This window comes from Gobius niger (genome assembly GCF_951799975.1).
Source record: "Gobius niger genome assembly, chromosome: 17".
Lineage (NCBI taxonomy): Eukaryota > Metazoa > Chordata > Actinopteri > Gobiiformes > Gobiidae > Gobius > Gobius niger.
In genome coordinates this window covers 14996539-15016784 of record NC_136868.1, presented here as the reverse complement: position 1 = coordinate 15016784, position 20246 = coordinate 14996539, and the positions used below count along the sequence as shown (strand labels likewise).

Here is a 20246-nt window from a genome sequence, read left to right as displayed (position 1 = left end):
AGACGAGTTGATGTACCTGTCTGGTCTTTGTGCATGCGCTCAGTCACACAAATAGACCAAAGATGTTCACATTGATGTTCGCGTTGGTGTGCTTTTTAATGTTTCTGGCCCATTAATAAAGCCTTTTCACCTGATCTTTCTCGCCACATCCCATTGCCTCCTTCCATGAGCACCATTTTTTGCTGGATACCAGAAGCTCCCTGTTCTAATTTCTGTTAAGACCAAAGATGTTGTTAGCATTTGGCCTCTCCCAGCATTTTCCTATAGCTCCAAACTGGGGTGAAGTTAGAAGCGACCAAGCTCTTCCATGTTTTCCCTATTTAAATACAGTTATGTGAAAAGTTACACGATCCAAGTATAGTTACACAAAATTAAAACAGTACTAAGTAACTTATGCCTCTAGAAGCCATAAGCGCCACTGCAGGCGTCGTAGCATGTTGTGTTTTTTTACTTATTAATTGTCCATGAGAGTAAATAGCTACAAGAAAAGACAAAGGGAGAGAGGGATATTGTACATCCAATTACCAACTCAAACTTGGCTGTAAATACTGTTTAAGTGGCACTAGCCCGCAGTTAGCTTTGCCCGTTAGCCTGTTAGCTTCTTCTTCGTGATTCTATTAGTGTGTATTGGTGACTCTTGGTGGCAGCGAAGTTGCAGTTGTGGTTTTCTGGACAGAGACACCAGGGGAGATGAAAGACCCCCAATCATAAACACATGTATTACCCCCAGAGGGACGACGAAAAAGATTTATTAAGGTAAACAAGTTACTTAGTGCTGCTGTAAACTTGTCGATTTACTAAGCCGATAAAAAGGGGCGCTATATTGTAAGGCGTAGTAATACCTTAGGAGCACTTCGACTTTACTGCGGTAACTGTATTTAAATAGGGAAAACGTGGAACAGCTTGGTAGCTTCTAACTTCAGTTTGGAGTTTATACCTATGCTGGGAGAGGCTATAAATGCTGACAGCGTCTTTGGTCTATTTGCGTGACTGAGCGCAGGCACAAAGACCAGACAGGTACGCATCAACTCGTCTAAGCTCGGGTATAACATATCTCAGTATGTAAAAACAATGGCCTATTCCTTTAAACCCATCTAGTCCCTTTAATGAAATGAATACAAATGCTTTATAATTAAAAGCACAGTGTTTCTTCCCTACACTGAAGGATGGCAATGCATAGTGCCTTTAATAGTTCACTATACGGCCTATGAAAATTGTAATACATTTTTGTCCCTTACCTATAAAATAAACTTATATAATGATAGAACTTTGAATTAGGGAAAGTAAACATTCCTGAATGCTGCATGAGTAATGGGAAACCTCTACATCTTAACAAACATTTTTGGTCACGTGACTCTTACACTTTGTTTTCTCAAAGCTGTAAGCTGATGGGTTCTTCATGTTGAATTATGGATTATGTTTTTCTGACACCCCAAGTCATAACAATAGGGGATGATAATCAAATAGTAACTGATGGATAGAAAGTGATAGGTCTCTGTCAAATATCATTACATTGCAAATAAGTCCAAGTCAGAGAGATTGGATTTTTTATTTTTTTTTACGCTGGCATTCTACCAATTCCTATTTACTATATAGACAACCATCCTCTTTCACATTCAGTCACAATGGACAGTTTAATTATTAGAGTCTCCACTTGACCCACAGTAACAACATATGGGACAGCATGATTAGGCTTTGAACTCACCTAAATACATCACTGTGTCGTCTACATCCACGTGTAAATAATGATCTTGTTTACTCAGGACTCCACTTGTAGCATTTCTCAGTGACCTCTGCCACGCTTTGATAGATGAGGAGCAGGTGAGAGCCTCTGTTATTGCACCGTTGTCAGGTCACCTAATTTACAGGGCATTCAGACAGTTTTCAGGCTTACACACACCTTAGTTGACTGTGTAGCAGTCTGATATTAAAATCGTTTTCTATTGGTAAAAATGTACTTATTTCCCGGCAAACCAGGAGAAATTACAGGTAATTGTATTCAAAAGCAGTTAATGATAGTTTTCCATAGGTGCTAATATCCATTTTCCATGACACAGAAAGGTGCAGCCAGAGCGTTTTTTGTTTTCTTTAAAAATATATATTTATCGTTATTTGAACATTTTCAGTGTCACACAATAATGCAAACCTTATTGTTCTTACAAGGAAATGTGTCCATCCTTCAGTGCTGCTGGGCAACTGACAGGAGGCAGCTGCATCAGAGCACCCGGGAACGGTGAACCTGTCTAGATCTTAGTATGAGAAGTATTAGGGGAATGAGAATATGTCTATTGTGGATGGAATAAATCGATATGAATATTTTCATCCTCCAAGTGAACAAGTTAAAGGTTATATATTCTCCTGTCCTCTGGCTCCGCTCTGCTTTTACCTACGCATGCTATCCGCATATGTTATGTTTGTTGGCGAATAAAGCCGTGTGAAGGGGCTCTTACCAGGGCCAGGGCTGCTGTATAATGTGGCTGTTCTCCTGCTCGAGTGTGGCCTGTGGAGTGCACCATCTGTGGAATAAGCAGCTACAATTACGCTCATTATGGCCCTTTGAAAAACATGAACATGAAAAGTGGTCTCTGCTATTTGGGGACGAGCTGCTTTTGTATTAGAGCAAATGCAAAAGCCATATACCTACTGTTCTGAAGTGTTTTGCAGGTAAGAAACAAATACAGTCGTCTTTATCATCAGCCAAATATATCAGAATATAACTGTATTCAAGAGAAATAAAACAGGACACTTTAAAACAACACTAGAACGAGCCTTAAGAAAAATTAGGATTTTTACTGCCTGAAAAAGGCTGTGGCATTGTTTCAATAAGCTTCTGCAATGTCAAAAGATTTATTTCAGAATTGCATTTATTTTTCAAAAAGATCTTGTACTGATGATGGGAGGGTGTGACCACTGTGCAAAGCCTTCTCCGACACATCACTATTTCAATAAGGTTAAGATCTGGACTCTGGTGACCAACTCATACATGATTGATGTCTCATGTTCCCTGAACCACTCTTTCACAATGTGAGCCCGATGAATCCTGGCTTAGTCATCTTGGAGCTGAACCTTGACCCCAGATCATGACACCGCCCCCACATGGCATGATGGGCGCGTCACTCTGGAAAAAGGCACTGCTGAGTGTTTTTTTTACAGCCACACAGATTTCAGTCCCAATCCCTCGAGCTGAGTTCTCTTAGCGGTGTCGTTGTGGAAATGCTTTTATTTCCACTGTTAAACACAGCCCGTTATTTCTCTCCTATTATTATTATTTTGTCATTTGATTGATCGCCAATCACGATCATTTCAAAAAATTTTCCAACCACGTTCTCCCTCAAAGACAATGGTTCCCCACTATAATGCTATAGACAGTTTTAGTTTCTGCAGTCTCCTCAGACGTTTTCTCTGCAATAAGCATGCCAAAGATGTGACCCTTCTCAATATCGTTTCAGACACGAGAAGCCACTCACTGCATCGTGGTTTAAATACCGTGTTTCCATTTAGCAGCTTCCTTAGAAATCATGGGCATTACTGACACTGGTAGAACTACTAGCATGGAACTATTTTACAGTCCACTATCATTTAAAACGTGTGGATTGACACAGAGGTTGAAATCGTGTGGATTGACACAGAGGTCGTGGCTTCTTGACAGTCACAGCAGCCGTAACCGCGGGAGACGGAGCTGAGCGAAAGGTCACTGTGCAGGATGCTGGGCTGCTGTCCACTCAATTACAGTCTCCCTAAGCAAAAGCACATTTTTACACATGCCAAATGAATCTGTTTATAGTAAAGACTAAATTACTTTTTTGTTGTTTTTAATTGTCAGGGTTTTTTTTGTCAAAAACATCTTTAAATTTGTCTCAGACTAGATCAAAATTGCTCTGAAATTGCATTGGGTGTAACAGCAATGTTTTCTTTGCAAAGCTTTGTGGTTTTCAACTAAAAATATTGATTGAGCTTTAGTTTTGAGAGTCCGCTCTGCTGCTTCTCTGAATTTAAATTTTTCAGGGGCTGTTTTAGTTTCACCTCAATTTTAGCTGAAATAAAATAACAGGTTGTGACCGCTCAATAATCCTGTGTGCCAAGACTATCTATTCCAAAACATTGTCATTGAGAAAAGCGGCTCCTTACTTCTTCTAAAAGTCAATTTGTTTCAGATGACTTAAGCTTTTGTAAATCCCTTGAAAAACGTGCTTTGATTTCACGTTCATTCTAGCATGCTGATTTCATACATTGAATAGAAATGACACAACTCACATTTTTGTCAGCAGACTTTATTTGTTTTCATCATAACATCCACTGTGTCGACATGATATTGCATTTAATCTGTTTAAAGTGCTATAGCGATAAGGTGCGTCACATGAGGTAAACGCCTGGTATTGTGCGTCTCTACAAAGATCTGCCTATTCAGCCCCGGCCTCTAATCCCAGCCAAACAACACATGCTCGCTTAAATACAGCCTAAAGTGCTCCAGAGAGTAATGCTTGTTAGTATAAGGTGCAAATATCACTGAGCTACTGCAGCATTGACTACAAGGCCTGTTAAATGAAATGCCAAGTCTAAGTTCAAATGACATTATGACATCGCAGGCAATTCATATAGTACTGAGTAAAGGTTTGTGTGATGCTCGGGAGGAAAACACAATCTAGATTAACTGCGATAGTGCAAGATGAATAAAGAGAAATAAATGTCTTAATATTTGTTATGAAAAGAGAAGGTCAGAGATTGTAACCGAAACAGTAATAAATCAATAAATTGCAAAGTTAGAAGACTGTTCTGGTCTTTAACCCTTTATAGGGCAAGTGACTATTTTAGGTAATTTCCGCACACTATAAATAACGGCCTCCCGGCTGCACATCAGTAAGGTAAAGAAGCATGTAGTCCTCACTCAGCAAATCAGAAGAGATCACCCCACATCACAGATCCCACCTCTGTGGCATTTGACCAATCAGAGACCGGCCACGCTCTCAACTTCCTGTTTTCTCAAAAGATCAACGTCCGGCTAAATTCATGGAACATGACTTGAAAACTAACCCTGGTAAGTTGATGAAACTCCCACACATTTTATTGGTGAATAATTATGCTATGTGATGATATATGTGTTGGTTTTGGAGGACGTAGTGAAATAAGTGAAATTACAGCGTGAAAAAGGCAGGCACCATATTTGATCATACGCCCTGTTCACTTAAACATACAGTAAAATTTGTTTTGTCCATATTTGGACATGCCCATTGCACCTTTTATTCATACTGAAAAGTATTTTCTTGACAAAAGAACCAATAAACCCTAGGACTATGTTTTTTAATGTTGCCAAAGGTTATTTATAGTAGAATTTTTGGCAAACAATGTTGGTGGTGACTGACTCCGCCCACTGCAGGTAAAGCACAATCACATGACAAAAACTGTTGCCTAAGACAGGTGTGACTATTCAAACATCAACATCACGAAACACGACGCCTCCTGAACACCAGCACCCCCCCCCCCCCCCCCCCCCCCTCAACTGTTTTTTATTGATTGATTCTGTAGGCTTTATTAATCAGGACAAATAATAGTGTAAAGCAGGGAGAGATATTCAAATTGACAGTCAAATGATCAAAGCCTTAGAGACGAAGACACTAAGGCTGGAAAAGTGCTGCTGCCGATCACCGAACTGAGCTGATAAAAATAATAAATGTTCATTATTTTGTACTTTTTCAATTCAAAAACCCTGAACTAGCTGCGGCGATTGTTAAGTTTAGGTCTAGCCTTTGGAAACATAACCAAAGGAAGGCAGACAGTGCTTTTCTCTACTCAAGTGTTAGTTATGACTTCTCTGTCTATTTATAAACAACTTGTGTGATTTTGTGCGATACACATTTATCAGCCTTTGACATCTCTCACATTTGCAAATAGTTTTTTCTTTTTTTCTTTTTTTTTTTAACCAAATCCCGTAAATAAGTAGCTTCCCTTTGACACTTGCTTGAATCTGATATGCACAACCGCCCGCGCACAGGTAAATAAGATGACGCCTGATACGCGGTTGATGGATGATCAAACTGCTGTTTAATCGTACACCGACAGATGCGCTCCGCCGAGTGATTGACTGATGGAGACGGAGGGGAAAATGGTCCTAATCAAGACGTCAAACGTAATTTTTCACTGCCGTCTCTCAGACAAATCAGCAAATGTCTCCGTCTCCTCTGAGTGTGTATGATTTGAGGGGTTTAATGATAGAGTCTGACTGCAAGGTGACAGATGTGAAACTATAAAGCCTGTCTCTGCAGAGGTTAGGACTCTGTAGTACGGCTCGCTTTGAAAGTTATTCATAACTTGACACTGTTAACTAGTGTCTAAGACAGTGTGTAAGCCTTCTAGCACAATCGCCTATGTCAGTGTTTCTCAAACTGTGGTACAGAACTGGTAGTTGTACTGCTTCTGTTGGTACTCAGGCCCCTCTGCAGTTTCAGTCTTTGGTTCATTTAAAAATAACTCTTACAACTTCAAAGTAAAAAATAGTTCAGACAACTTTAGACCTGGTGATACTTAGAAAGCCCATGGGTCCTATTCCTATCTTGTGGGATTCTTGAGAATTCTTCAGCTTAAGACCTGACGCAGTGAGTGGGTTGGGCTGGACGGAAGTGGCCCTGATAGAACGTAAGCAGACTGAAAGCAGTGGCTCTTGCCGCACACCACAACCTCTTTTTTTCGAAGCAACAACCTCTAGCCACTGGCTGCAGGCGCTGGCACAGTGAGGGTGTACAAGATGACAGCCTCGTCTGGACCACCGCTGTTGTTGCGCCAGGCAGAAGAGATAGTAAAATGTTTCATATTTGCTCTCAGTGTAAAAAGGTCATGTTTTGTCCATATTGAGATTTTTTATTTTCATTCTACCTTCTAAACCAGGGGTTTTCGAAGTGAATTTTTCCCAGGGGCCAAAGTATATCGGCCCATAATCAAAAGTAAAATATGTTTTAATTAGGAATATACAATTGAGGAAACCATTTTCAATAAATGGATAATAATGAGACTGACAAGACTGTGGCCTCATAAAAATGGCTTACACTTTTAGTGCCCTCTGCTGGACACAGGATTCCTTTCTTTATTGAAGCTGCCCCCTAGTTGCTGGAGTGAGCATTCTGGTTATTTCTGTAGTAATTCATAACTCTGCACCGGAATGCAAGTGTATCTGTCTGCAGCCTGCAAGAGAGAGGCGTGTCGTGAAGTAATATGGGCGTGTCGTGAAGTGACGTTGCGTAACCCGACACCACAAAGCAATGCACGCTCCACGACGTAACCGTTGTCAACAAGAGGTTTATGCTCAAAATGTCGCCTCAAACAATGCAGCTGGAAACCATGATCCGTAAGTATTTTAAGATTAGGGTCATGGACAGGTTAAGGCTCGCATAATCCATAACAGAAATTGGTGTAGTGACAACTACTTCACGACACGCCTCCGTCTTGCAGGCTGCAGACAGATACTGATCCAGGAATGGGCTCGAGATTGGCCCATGGGCCGCCTGCTGGAGACCCCTGCTCTAAACACTGCTACATCTGTTGGGATCCCTGACTAGAAACACTTGCTGTTATTAGTTGTCAAATAATTTACGTTTTTGAGTTTACTTTGTGGTGGACCGATTTCATTGCTGGCCAAACCCCTCATTATTGCTCAAAGTAAAGCACAACTTTCTACAAATGGTGTATAGTTATTCAATCTCTGTTGTGCACATACTTTGCCCACTTCTGATTTCAAACTATTCCTTCCCAATAAATCAGTAAATAAAAGAATGGATGACCATGCCAGTCCCACGCAAAACTGTTTAAACTCTTGGTGGAAGGAAGCAAGGTTTCTAACACTATCCAGTGTCCTTTAGGATGACACAGTTGTATTTGTGGGCAAGCTGCTGCTGCTCATGCTGTTCTTCTTCACTGGACTTTTTGTTGTTGTTGGTGACTGACTCGTCATTTCCTCTTCCTTCTTCCTGAAACAGTAGACCCCGTACAATCTAAACTTCTTATCGGGAAACCCCAGATGCCGTACCCCAGGCCAGTCCCCTCCGCAGCGGGCACGAGGGTTCACTATGGGGTACCGGATGCTCCCGTCCTCCAGCCATCCCGCCTCGCATCGGTCCAGAAGCTGAAACTTCCACGCTGCGAAGAGCTGTCCCACTTTGGCGATAACAGAGCCATCACGGACACATGCCTTGGTCGCTTCGGCGTAGTTCACCTTCTTGAAGCGTTTCAGGAAGTACACGTTGCCTGCGGGGAGAGAGAATGTTTGTTGAGACAATATTTGAAAAGGTGGGAGGAAAAGACGGCATTTTTCTATGAAGAAAGAGGCAAAACCCAAGAGACAGACTTAGCCCCAAGGGTAAATATTCTCTCTTCCCTGGCCTTTCTGACTGCTCGCTGTGCTCTGAATATCAACTCATCTCCACCAGCGCTTGGGCATCTCAAAATTGAATATCAGCCGACAGCTCCCTGACTCTAAATTACTCTTAAAACGTTTCCATTTTTGCTTTCATCTCACCCCAGGGAAGAATTTGCGCCAGGTAACATTAAGGAAATTGGTCTCCTCTACCAGCTCAATTGAATTTGGTGGAAACAACTTCTTTCTTTTAGGGTTTAAACTTTCTGAGGTCACCAAAGCAAATGTTCTGCCATGTAAAGTTCATAAACTTCAACGTGAATTCACATGATTGACACGTGAAACCATATATCCAGACAGGGGGCTGGTGCAAAGAGAATTGTCATAATCATGTGATATTTTAAATTATGACTCGATTACGTTTGTGTAAGCTCTCAGTCACACAGCAGTGTCGCCTCTCACCACAAGAGGCTTTGTGAGCAACTTTTAGCTTCGGGTTGGTGTTTCATTGCTCTAGAAGGGTAGTATTAGTTGTGTTGTTTGTTTATTTTGGTCATGGACAATTGAATTTTGAGTTTCAGAATCTGTACAGCTGGTCTGTGCAGAGGTGGTGTATTATTCATGAATTTCTCTAATGAACACTTTGACATGATAAAGTCGATGGTATGGGCGTAGTTTGCACTCAGGCCTGTTGCTTTCCACATGTTGGACAGTGATTTGTTGCGGAGAATGTTTTTGTGTGCATGTTTTGTGCAGACACTGGAGTCAAGCCAGTTGTAGTGTCTTGCTCAAAGAAACACTGTCTGACAGTATGCACCGGAGCTGGGGTCAAACTGTCAGCCTTTGGATTTGTAGGACATGGTCTGCCACTGGCAAAGGACAAAGTATTGGCTCAGATCTTGGCGCTGCTAAAACCGACATAAAAAATGTATCTATGTATATCAGAAAATGAACTTAGAGCCATATCAATGTAATACAATTCTATAAATTCAATATAGAGCCACGATCATTACAATTGCTGTACGTTCTTAACCTCTGCTCCGCGATGGGCCCCATTATTGATTCCACTGTATACGTGGCTTTTTGCTATTAGAGAGTGTGATCTGGCCATTTCCCAGGAGGCTCTCAGTACAGACCCTCCAGCTGGACCTCGAGACACTAATAGCTCACGACCATGACCACAACCTACTGCCCACAACACGCTGTCCGCTGTAATTAACACACAAGGGGTTAGACCTCTGATCAACTGACCCCTTTCTCGATAAAGACACGACTCACAGTAGCTTTGCAGCAGCATCAGATTTCAATAAACAATGTTCTAGTTCAATCAGGGAAATCATTCTGACAACAGCCTAATTGTCATTATGTATTATGTATTCAGTGCCTTAAGCAACACGCTGCAGTGGCAAACGAGCAAACATGGGCCACATCTGCCCCCCGGAGGTTTAACCAGGCCCTGAGGCAATTCTTAATATCAAAAATCGACCAATACATTGTGACCGCTAGTACTTAAAGTCCCATTAGACCCTGCAGCGGCAAACAAACTGAGAAGATACAGCTACAAACAAACACTGAAGAACAGTTTTATCCACCAGGCTATCAGGAAGCTGAACTCCCTCCCTTCCCTGCCCTCCCTGTGCCTCCACCCCTTACTCCCCATCCCCGGTACACAACAAGAATGAACATCTCGATTCATTGTCAAATTAACTGACATATAAAAGGATTGTTTTGTTGAAATTGACAACAAAGAAAGTAAATTACAATGATCTTAAATTCATATTTTGATGCTTACAATATATTCGGCCCACGATGCGCGATCACCGCAGGATTTTTGGTCTCACCTCAAAATGAGTTTAGCACCACTGTCTTAGACAAACAGAAGCTATAAATACAACATAGTTGAGAAAAGACCCACAGGACAATCTGTAAAAAACACACTCTAGGATCTTGCTTCTATGTAGATATATACATAATTTTACATTTTAAAAGCTCTATAGCTTTATCATTATGGAATGTACCTCTTTCCCAGAATACTTTTTCATGAAACAATCCCAAGCTCTATTTCAATGTTGGGTGTGACAGCTTTATGACCCCACATGACTAATCTGTTGCTGGATACTGTTTTGTTCCTTGTTTTTGACACTGACCACTGCACACAAAGAATACTCGACAAGAGCTGCCGCTTGGGAGGTGCTTTGGCGCTATTGTCTAACCATCAGTAAAGTATTCATCAAAGTCAATCAAATCTTTACACTTGGAATGTTTTTCTGTGTTTTAAAGCAGTTCTAAGTAACTCATGCCCCTAGAGGCCACAAGCGCCTCTTTTTGCTCATTTATTGTCCGTGAGAGTAGATACTACACTGACAGAAAAGACAAAGGGAGAGAGGGATATTGTACATCCAATTACACAATGGAGATTTTTTTTCCCGCTCAAACTTGGCTGTAAATACTGTTTAAGTGGCGGCGGTGCTAGCCCGCATTTAGCTTTGCCCGTTAGCCTGTTAGCTTCTTCATGATTCTATTAGTGTAGGCAGCAATGTAGCAATTATGTTTTTTCTGGCCAGAGACACCAGGGGGAGATGAAAGACCCCCCAATCATCCCATCAACACTTGTATTACCCCCAGAGGGACTAAAGAAAGGATTTATTAAGGTGAACACGTTACTTAGTACTGCTTTAAATGTGTGTACAGAGCTTTGGCCGACAGTTGTTTTTTAAGTGCTTTATAAATAACGTTGGATTGGACTTGCCAATTTGTTCTATACTCCCTCCATGTGAACTTCCATGTTAAGTACAAAAAGCTTCCTGTACTGTACAGCTGTAGGTACGAACAACATCAATTGACTTGACAGTGGCCTTGATGTTAGGTCGACAAAGCATCATGTTCTCGAATGTTGTAGAAATGTGTATGTTCTAGTCTTCAAACAAACAAAACTGCTTTATTCTCTTTATGAGGAGCTAGCCACTGAGACTAACAGACTAGCATCGACTTCAGTGATAACGTCTGTGTAACCTGGAGGCAGTGTTGTGGGAATATGATGTAAATCAAAGGAGTTGGATGAAAGACAGAGTCGGTGCACAAGGGACAGTGGCCTGTAGCCCGTCCACGGCAGGCTTTAAATCCAAATGACCAGAGATGACAAGCTCACATCAAAGAAAACCCAAAGAAGTCCATGCAGAGCTATGAACATTTGCAGACATGAGACTAAGATGATAGACTTTCATATTTCTGGCTTAGCACAAATGGACTGCACAGCTGCAAGAAAAAACATGTTTCGATTAATGTCAGAAAAAGTAGCAAAAGTTCCTGTTTTTTGGTCTTAAAACATTACTCAGTGAAACGTTCATAAACTACAAATGTTTTAGTCTCTCATCTCTGCTACTCCACTTGGCACAGTTTGTCCTCATACATTCGTGTAAAGCAGTGACGTCCCTGTGCTCACCGTTGAGCTTTGAGGTGAAGCAGAAGGCGTCGTAGCGCTCGTCCTCCTTGTGCCTGTAACCATAGTTCCTCACTCCGGCCGGGTTGTCCTTGCGCCCGCACTGGTCCCGGGGGTGAGAGATGGGGTACTGCACGGACCCATCCTCCAGCCAGCCCGCGTTACACCAGTCCAGCCCCTCCAGCCAGGCCTGCACAAGGACACACTTTCTGGGTTAGTGGAACAAGCTCGATCATTAGGCTTTATTAGGAACAAAGGGGCAGTTTGTCATCGGAGACACAATTCGATTAGCGCCGCTCACTTTATTACATACAAGGAGGAAGAGCTGAGGCCTGCTGTAAAGTTAAGGAAAGGTCTTATAATATTGTATATTTTTGCCTGTCCCCTTCACCTACACAAAGTGAGATTTTCCATCTTTACTTACATTTGTTGCTGTTTTTAGCCAAAATTGCCTTCCTAATCTGGGACTGGCAAAATGAGTGCTTTATGGCTATGTGGTTGAATGTGTGGTATCACTTCTCAATATTTACGTCAAAAACTCTCAATAACAGTCAAAGTCAATGCTTGGACAGTGTTGTAGACCAATAAAACAACGAACCTTTTAACAAGCCTAACAGCCCAATAACACTTGGTCCAAGATCATTACGAGACTTTGCGCTGACCTTGTGCAGCTGCGAGTGAGAGGCCAGAATTGCGTCCTGCTGTTTGCACGCGTCCTCCGCCTGGTGGTAGTTGAGCTTATAGCGCCCTAAGTGGGGATAGTAGGGAAACACCACTCCTACAGGTAGAAAGATAATGCAAAATTAATCATACTTTTTTGTGTGTGCAATACAAATTGGTCAGTAAAATGCATTTCAATATCTTTATATGAAACAGATCTCAGATTAGATATGACAAGCCACAGTTCCAATGGTTCAATAATACAGTAACAATGGTTTCCATAGTGGGGTCTGGGGCCCTCGAGGCACTTTAGGAGCCCTCATAGTTTGTCTACAAAAGCTTTTTGAATGTATTAGTTTAAAGTGACAGCTTTAAATCAATATTCAGCCCATTGTCCTTGACATTTTTTACAGTAAAACATCATGATTGTGTTCTGTTTTTATTTTTTTAAAGGTACACTGCGTAACATTTTGGACTTTACTGTTGCCATCAGTACAAAACATGCTCCTAATAACCGGCTCAACACAGAAAATGCTATTACTGTAGTGGGTAATCAAAGAATTGATTTGGATGGAGACCTGACCTGCTTGAATCTCAAATTCTGCTGACTTTAGTCACATTTCCATGGAGACGAGCTGGAGACGTACCCACTCTCGCTAAAGTTACAGTCATGTTCTACAATTATGAGGTATTTTTCAATGCTGAAACCATCTGTCAGAAAATAAAAGGTTGTATTTCAATTTCATTTTTTGGGTAAAATTCTACGCGGTGTGGCTTTAAAGAGTGAAATATTACTTTTTCCTTAATTTGACATTTTTGCCATGTTTATTCTTTTATTTAATTGTATTCATTTTATTTCATGTTTTTTATTTGAATTTTTATTGTATTTAATTTTATGTTTTAACTTTGATTTTTTATTGTATTTAATTCTATTATTACTTTCATTGTATTTTATATTTTTTCACCCTTGTTCTATCTTCCCACTTCCATATATTGTTAAGTTTTATAGCACACTAATGTAAACTTAAACTTTTCTGGATATAATTGCCGCACACGACTTTGTAGCTTATTGTAATATTCTATCAAATTCAAAGACTGACCTTCCAGATCGAGGTTGACGAAGCCGGTGTCGTCCTCCATGTCGTTGGTGACCTCACACTCATAGCGTCCGTAATCGTCCAGAGTCACATTATGAATGACGACTGAGGCGTCCCCTGGCCCCGCCCCCTCCAGGGACACACGGCCGCGGTAGTTCCCATACACGCGCTGCTGCCTGTTTAGGAAGTGCGTGACAATATTGCAGCACTTAAAGTCATAAGGATATACAACAGAGGAATTAACTTCACTTGCACCAATATAACATCTTTAGAAGAGCTCTTTGTCCCATAACTCAATGATTAGAAGTTCAGAGGTTAATTCTTCTTACATTGAGCCTTCAAACCCTGTCTCACAGTGATTAATATTCTAGTGAGTGAAGTTCAGTCTATTCCTCAAAAAGATACAGAATCACTTAAAACAATCCTGCATCAAAACAATGAACTGGACGCGATCCTTAATTAGTCAAAGCATTTATGAGACCTTGTCATTAAAATGCCATCAGTTAATGGAAAACCATCAACTATTTGAACTTAATTTGTTCTTGAAATAATTATCTAAGCATTATATCTTCAGAATTATAACTTTTAAAAACGTTGTTAGTTGTCTTATCAGTCTTATTACTCCAACGTCCAAACATAAATCACATAAATCGCCTGGGATTGCAGGCGGCTCAGAGTTTTGTTTGGTCAGAGGGTCCGGCCATAAGAGATACTGCGTTGTTTGAAGTCATTAAGTGGTTAATAAGTCATAAAAAAAAATCTCCAAATTCGGTTTAATTATAAATAAATGCTCACTGGCAATTATTTTCAAATATTTTCATGTTTTGACATGCTTGTGGGGGAACGTACCTTCCCAGGGACACGAACACATCCTCAAACTGCAGCGCGTCCGTCACCTTGGTCCACTTGATGCGGATGCGAGCGGGGTCGATGTCCTCGGGCTCGTGGTGGAAGCGGCAGGGCAGGGTTATGGAGCCCCCACGGTGGGTCACCACTTTGCCCGGAGCTGTCTGCACTATCACTGCCCCCGTGTCGTCCTCTGTGAACAAAACGCAACACCATAAGAACATTCCCAGCTCATGACAAAGTTGCTCTCCTAATCTAAATTTCACACTTTGGCTGAGAACAAGTCAATTTGCCGCTATTTGCCACCGGCTTTGACACTATCAGTACTTGTAAGGATAATTACAGTGGTCCGTCTTTATTGTCTTCATGAGGGATGGCCCAGTGGGACAGCAGTGAAATTGGATCAGCTAATAAAGCATGAGTTGTTTACTTGTGCTGTCATATTAGCGCCACTATCATCTCGCACATCAGCGGAGGAGCATTTTCTTAATCAGGGAGTCAAACGCACCAACTTCAGAGGAGGAAAAGGTTACTTCAAAGTGGAGAAGAGGCAGCAGTGGCTCAGTGTCGGGGCATTCGCCTGCTAATCTGAAGGTCGGTTTGATTCTATATCAGGTCAGTGCATATGGTTGCTGTGTCGTTGGGAAGTTGATGGTCAGTGGTGTGAGATTATGTTTGTGAGCACCGATGTGACCAAACAAACTGATCATAGCAACGAAATAATATGGTTTTGGTCAAAAGAAAGAAAAGAGACATGTTAAAGCAGTGCTAAGTAACTCATGGCCCTGCGCTGCTGCAGGTGATGAAGCATGTTGCGTCTTTTTTCTACTCATTAATTGTCCGTGAGAGTAAATACTACGCTGACAGAAAAGACAAAAGGAGAGAGGGATCTTGTACATCCAATTAAACAATGGAGATCATTTATATCACTCTAGCTTGGCTGTAAATACTGTTTAAGTGGTGCTAGCCCGCGGTTAGCTTTGCCCGTTAGCCTGTTAGCTTCTTCTTCGTGATTCCATTAGTGTGTATTGGGTCTCCGGGTCGGAGCAGGAAAAGCTGCAATTGTGGTTTTCTGGCCTGAGACACCAGGGGGAGATGAAAGACCCCCCAATCATCCCATTAACACTTGTATTACCCCCAGAGGGACTATGAAAAGGATTTATTGAGGTAAACAATTTACTGAGTACTGCTTTAATGTAAAAAAAAAAAATGGTCAGCCTATTACCATGGTAACAGGGTGCAAATATCATGGTAATATGGATATAACAAGGGATATTGCATTTTGCAGCTCAGTTACCAAGTTTCCTGATGATGTAATGAGTTAGGGCTTGTGGTAGAATTAGTAATTTTACGACAAAATAAATTGTATTTTTGTCCTCTTTCCAGCCAAATGCTGTTTTTTCCCCTATTCAATTGCAATGCTGTTGCAGTTTGCTAAATTACAGTGCTGGCAATTATACAACTGTCAACGCCACAGCTGGAATAAAACAAACAGCCACTACCTGATTCTGATTGTTGCCATGTCATAATGTGAAATGAGCCGGCTTACGCAACTGCTGTTACAACTGCTGTTTGTGGTGACCGCTATCACTCGCCATTTTCATGTACTAAAGAAATGGCTTGAAGAATGTGAAAAGTCTGAAGAGAAAATATTCCAAAAGTGTTGGAAAAGAAATAGCGAGCTCCCACGGTCCACTTTTAGTCCAGACACGGCTCCACACTATCCACTCGATACTTAGCGGAAGGCCATTGACCAAAATGGCATTGGTTGTATCTTGGCAGACGCTGCTGCAGATACAGTGAGTGTGTGTGTGCAAACTGGAAACATTTCAGCTTTAATGAGAATATCTTTCAGAGGTCTGCTGCCGTGACCGCGCGAAGACACCTACAATTACTGTTCACCACCAGCAATTAGCCATAACTCCTACAGTATGTGCAAAGTATTCATCACAAAGCATCTAATCTAAACTTTCACCTAACGTACAGTGGGAGAAACAAAGCATGCAATGTCATCTTTCCACGAGGACAAAGAATTATGCTAAATTAATTACCCAGTTTACAGCAAGAGCGCACATCGCAACATCAGGAGGGATTTTTATTTAAATTCTAGTTGGCTTATATTTTGGCCTGCGCATTTAGACATATCCATAAGCTTTTACTTTCAATATGTCGAGAAAAGGCTGCACGAGATTGATGTATAGGCCGAAGGATTTGGTATGCAAGGTCTTATTCCTGCTGGTATGAATATGGCATCAAAAAATACAAAATGCCTCACCGAGAACATGGACCACTCTCCTCCGCCCTTTCTCTGTGTCAGCAGGAAGTGCACTCACGCTGAGGGCAAAGACGATGGACAAAACCATCACGAACATTTTGATAGAAGCAGACGGTCGGAGCTGCATCCTCAACTGCACACGGGAGAATAAAACACATGTGAGAGAAGATAAACAAAACTATTCCATCCTTTCACAGTCTTCAGAACTGCTGCTTTACACAATTTCACTATTGATGAAAATTATAACTTGAAATAATTGTGCGACTCCCTGAGGCTTTGAGCTTTATTTACTTTTAAGTAATGCTGTATAGAACCCCTGTTTTACTCTTATTAACCATTGTGTACTGAATATTACTCTTTTTTATATATATACATATTTATATATATATATATATATATTTTTTTTTGTTTTGTTTTTGTTGCTGTTTCTAGTTTTATTTAATGGAGTCAATATTTATTGACTAGGTTCGGGAGCAGGACCTCGAGCCAATCACCTTCTGCATACCAACCACTCCTGCTTTCACCTTACCACGCCTCTAATTACCCACGAGCCTCATATATACACCAGGCCAAGCCTCTACATTCAAATCCCCTCCCTCCCTCCCTCCCTCCCTCCCTCTACGTCTGTTTTATCTTTCAGCCCTGATTATTCTGCTTGGAGGGGGGTCCTGAAGAGCTGGGTTCATTCTAGACGGAGCCCCCACCCACAGTCTCACCCAGCTTCACTCTGCACATTTGAACATCAATCAATTCTTCAATTTTTGTGGCGTGGTCCTTGCTTTGATTGGACCTTGTAAAGAGAGAGGGTTCCCCTTTCAGTTTTGATTAATAAATAAATCAAAGTAAAAATAAAATACAAGACTATTAACGGCAAAATGCAAATAACTGCAATAGTCTCCTTATAACCTAAAATGCATTAATAGGAAGAATGAAATATCCAGCTGCTGCACTCATGATTATCTCGTCTTCCTTCTGCCAGAGAAAGTTTATTAGACTTTCTGGTGCATCTGTGACTCAGTTTTATGCAACCACCACAATACGTGTCCTTAGCAACAGCTCATTACTGTAGCATAATTGGGCGATGGTGTCAGCAGACTCTGACCATGGGGTCATCATTTTGAAAAAGTGCTTATGTTTGATCTCCTGCATTTTATTAGCAAGCGTGTGCAAGTAAAAGATTGCGAAGCAGCATACGCCATGTAGTTATCACACTGTCTAATTCATGCGCTTGTCATAGAGAGAGGAGAAATGAGGCAGATGCAATGGGTGCACTGCGTTGTCAGTGTTAGCTCGTGCTGCGGGTTGTACCCCAGTGCTGCAGTCCATCATCCAAACACGAAGCAGGCCCTAGAGAGAGAGGGAGAAACACAAGCTGCTCCTTCTGCATGCACCCAGCACACAATAAACAGCCCGCTACAGTATATTTCATCAATGTTATTGCCCCGCTCGCCCCCGCAGATGGCTGGTGCATGCCCTGCAGAGGTGCCCTGTCCCAGAGTACAGTGGACTTACCCTGTTGTTACTGCACGCTGAGGGAGCTGGAGGAGCAGAGCAGCTGCAGCAGACCTGAATCCTAGTGTGGGGATGAGCGTTGTCGTGGCTCCCCTCTCTCTCCCCTCTGTCTGTCTCTGTCCCATCGCTGAGCTCTGCCTCTCGCTGCGTTTGTGGGTCCGGAGTCCTGCAGTCCTCTGATGACGCAGCTACACTCTGCGCTGTGCGATGAGCTGGCAAATTTGACACGGCACCTGCTCACCGTTCCAGAGCGTTAGATCTGTACAGCTTTTTGTGATACAGCGATCGGCGTGTTGATTTGGCATTGTATTTAAGCCAATATTATATCATTCATTCATACTTGCGGCTGAAAAAAACATTGTCTTGCAGTGAAGTGCATGTGGGGAGGATTAAAAAAAGAGCATTTGAACTTTGTCTACAATACTTTGAGGTTTTTTATTTATTTAATACGTGCAAGATGAAGCCAAAATGACACTTGAGTGACTGACAACCATCTATTTACGTTTGGTTTCCTTCATTTTTATGATATTTTTTGATAAATTAAGGAATACAGTTTGTCAGTAGCCCAGAAACTAACACTGGAAGGTATTACACTGCAAAAAGTATTTAACTAGATCAGTATAAACATCTCAATTTGAGCATAATAATCCAAATTTTAGATGTTTTGACTAGTTAAGAAGTTCTTGGGCATTTGTCCTAGATTATTTCACTTGTTCTGAGATGTTTCTGACTCGTTTCGATACATTTCGTCCTTTTTTCAGGTCATTTTCTTTGCCAATGGGGTAAGAAAATTGTTCTTATCTCATTGGCAGTATTACTTTCTTATTTCAAGCGAGATTTACATTAGAACTGGTCTGAAATGTCCAAGCAAAGTAAACTTGGTCCGATCAGGGAAAGTGTCTAAATGAGTGAAAACCGCTCAAAACAAGATACATTTCCTCAATTCAAGTCATTTAAGCCAATGCTTGATTTTTACTTTTTGTAGTGTAAGCTTTGAAAAAAACGTGGATTACGGATTGTAATGCCAGACAGTGAATGGTTGTTAGTTACAGTGTATCTCTCTGTCAGCCCTGATATGCAGCCCACTGAAATGAAAAAAAAAAACCTCAGTTGTTGAGATCAGCTCAATGTTAACTCAATAAACCTGAAGATGAAGATGAATGGAAACCTCAGACAGCTGCTATTACTTTGGTACAACCTTGACCTGCACTCGTACATCTCCTTCGCTCACTTTTCCAAACTTGATCAATCCCAACCTTTTGGCGAGAGAAACTGTCCAGCCGGGTCTGCGGGGAGGAGCGGTGAATGGGGGGTGACAGCTGCCCTCAAGACTTCACCCACAGATGTGCCCTCTTCCAAACCTCCCAATATGAACCAACACGTGCCAACGGATTTCACACACGTCTCCATCTTTTCATGGTAGAAAAACAGCCAAGGGGGTGAGATACTTCTGCTCTGTCACTCTGCAATAACAAGTAGTCATTCAATTTCGCTCAACAACAAACGAGAGACATTTTTCGGTAAACAAATGTAAAGATGCTGTCAGGCAAACTCCGTTCTTCTCTGTTTTGTTATTGATTGATGCGACATGGCTCTGAAGTGCCTCTTATTGCTGTGCCCTGTGGAGCCGGGTGAAAAGGCCTTCAGTAAAGATATAGAAATGAAACAGAGGGAGGTTGATCGGGATGACAGCAGAACACAATGGGAAGAGATGTGACGCGGCTGCACTTATGAAAAATACATTACTTCATGCTCGGTGACTGGGACAATATTGACTTGTGCTGCATTAACATCAGGCCACAGATAAAGGGTTTGTTGATATAGGGCAGCAGGATGGTGGCTGTGGAAGTAACAACTCATAGCCCTGACAATGGATGGTGCTGGAGAATAAGACTCATACCTGGCTGTCGCTGGCAACTACACCCCTTCTGCTCTTACTATGGCACGCCGGCACAGCACTCAGCTCTCTTCTGTTCTTTCTGTGAGGGGTTTGCATTTTTTCCCTGCGTCTGACTCTTGTCTCCTCTGGGGCCAGAAGGAGATCCTGAATCTAAGATGGGCTTCCATGGTTAAACA

The 20246-nt window shown here is 41.7% G+C and overlaps 1 protein-coding gene across 1 annotated transcript; it reads right to left on the bottom strand.

Annotated features, from left to right (window-relative positions):
- Positions 1–7682: 7682 nt before the first annotated feature.
- hapln4 (hyaluronan and proteoglycan link protein 4) lies at positions 7683–18364 on the bottom strand. Its single transcript, XM_079574696.1, has 7 exons — positions 18171–18364; positions 16659–16791; positions 14387–14576; positions 13541–13713; positions 12443–12558; positions 11784–11970; positions 7683–8232 (listed from the first exon to the last, which is right to left on the bottom strand). The coding sequence occupies exons 2-7, from the start codon at positions 16783–16785 to the stop codon at positions 7844–7846; spliced, it is 1182 nt and encodes a 393-aa protein (XP_079430822.1). The 5' UTR covers positions 16786–16791; positions 18171–18364; the 3' UTR covers positions 7683–7843.
- Positions 18365–20246: the final 1882 nt, after the last annotated feature.

What these genes read in the sequence shown, in the direction of transcription:
- hapln4 (XM_079574696.1), bottom strand. Translation starts at nt 16,785, where the DNA reads ATGCAGCTCCGACCGTCTGCTTCTATCAAAATGTTCGTGATGGTTTTG. An exon ending in GTGTTCGTGTCCCTGGGAAG is followed by an intron (nt 13,714 to 14,386) that starts GTACGTTCCCCC and finishes CTTCCTAAACAG; the next exon opens with GCAGCAGCGCGTGTATGGGA. An exon ending in CGTCAACCTCGATCTGGAAG is followed by an intron (nt 12,559 to 13,540) that starts GTCAGTCTTTGA and finishes TTCTACCTGTAG; the next exon opens with GAGTGGTGTTTCCCTACTAT.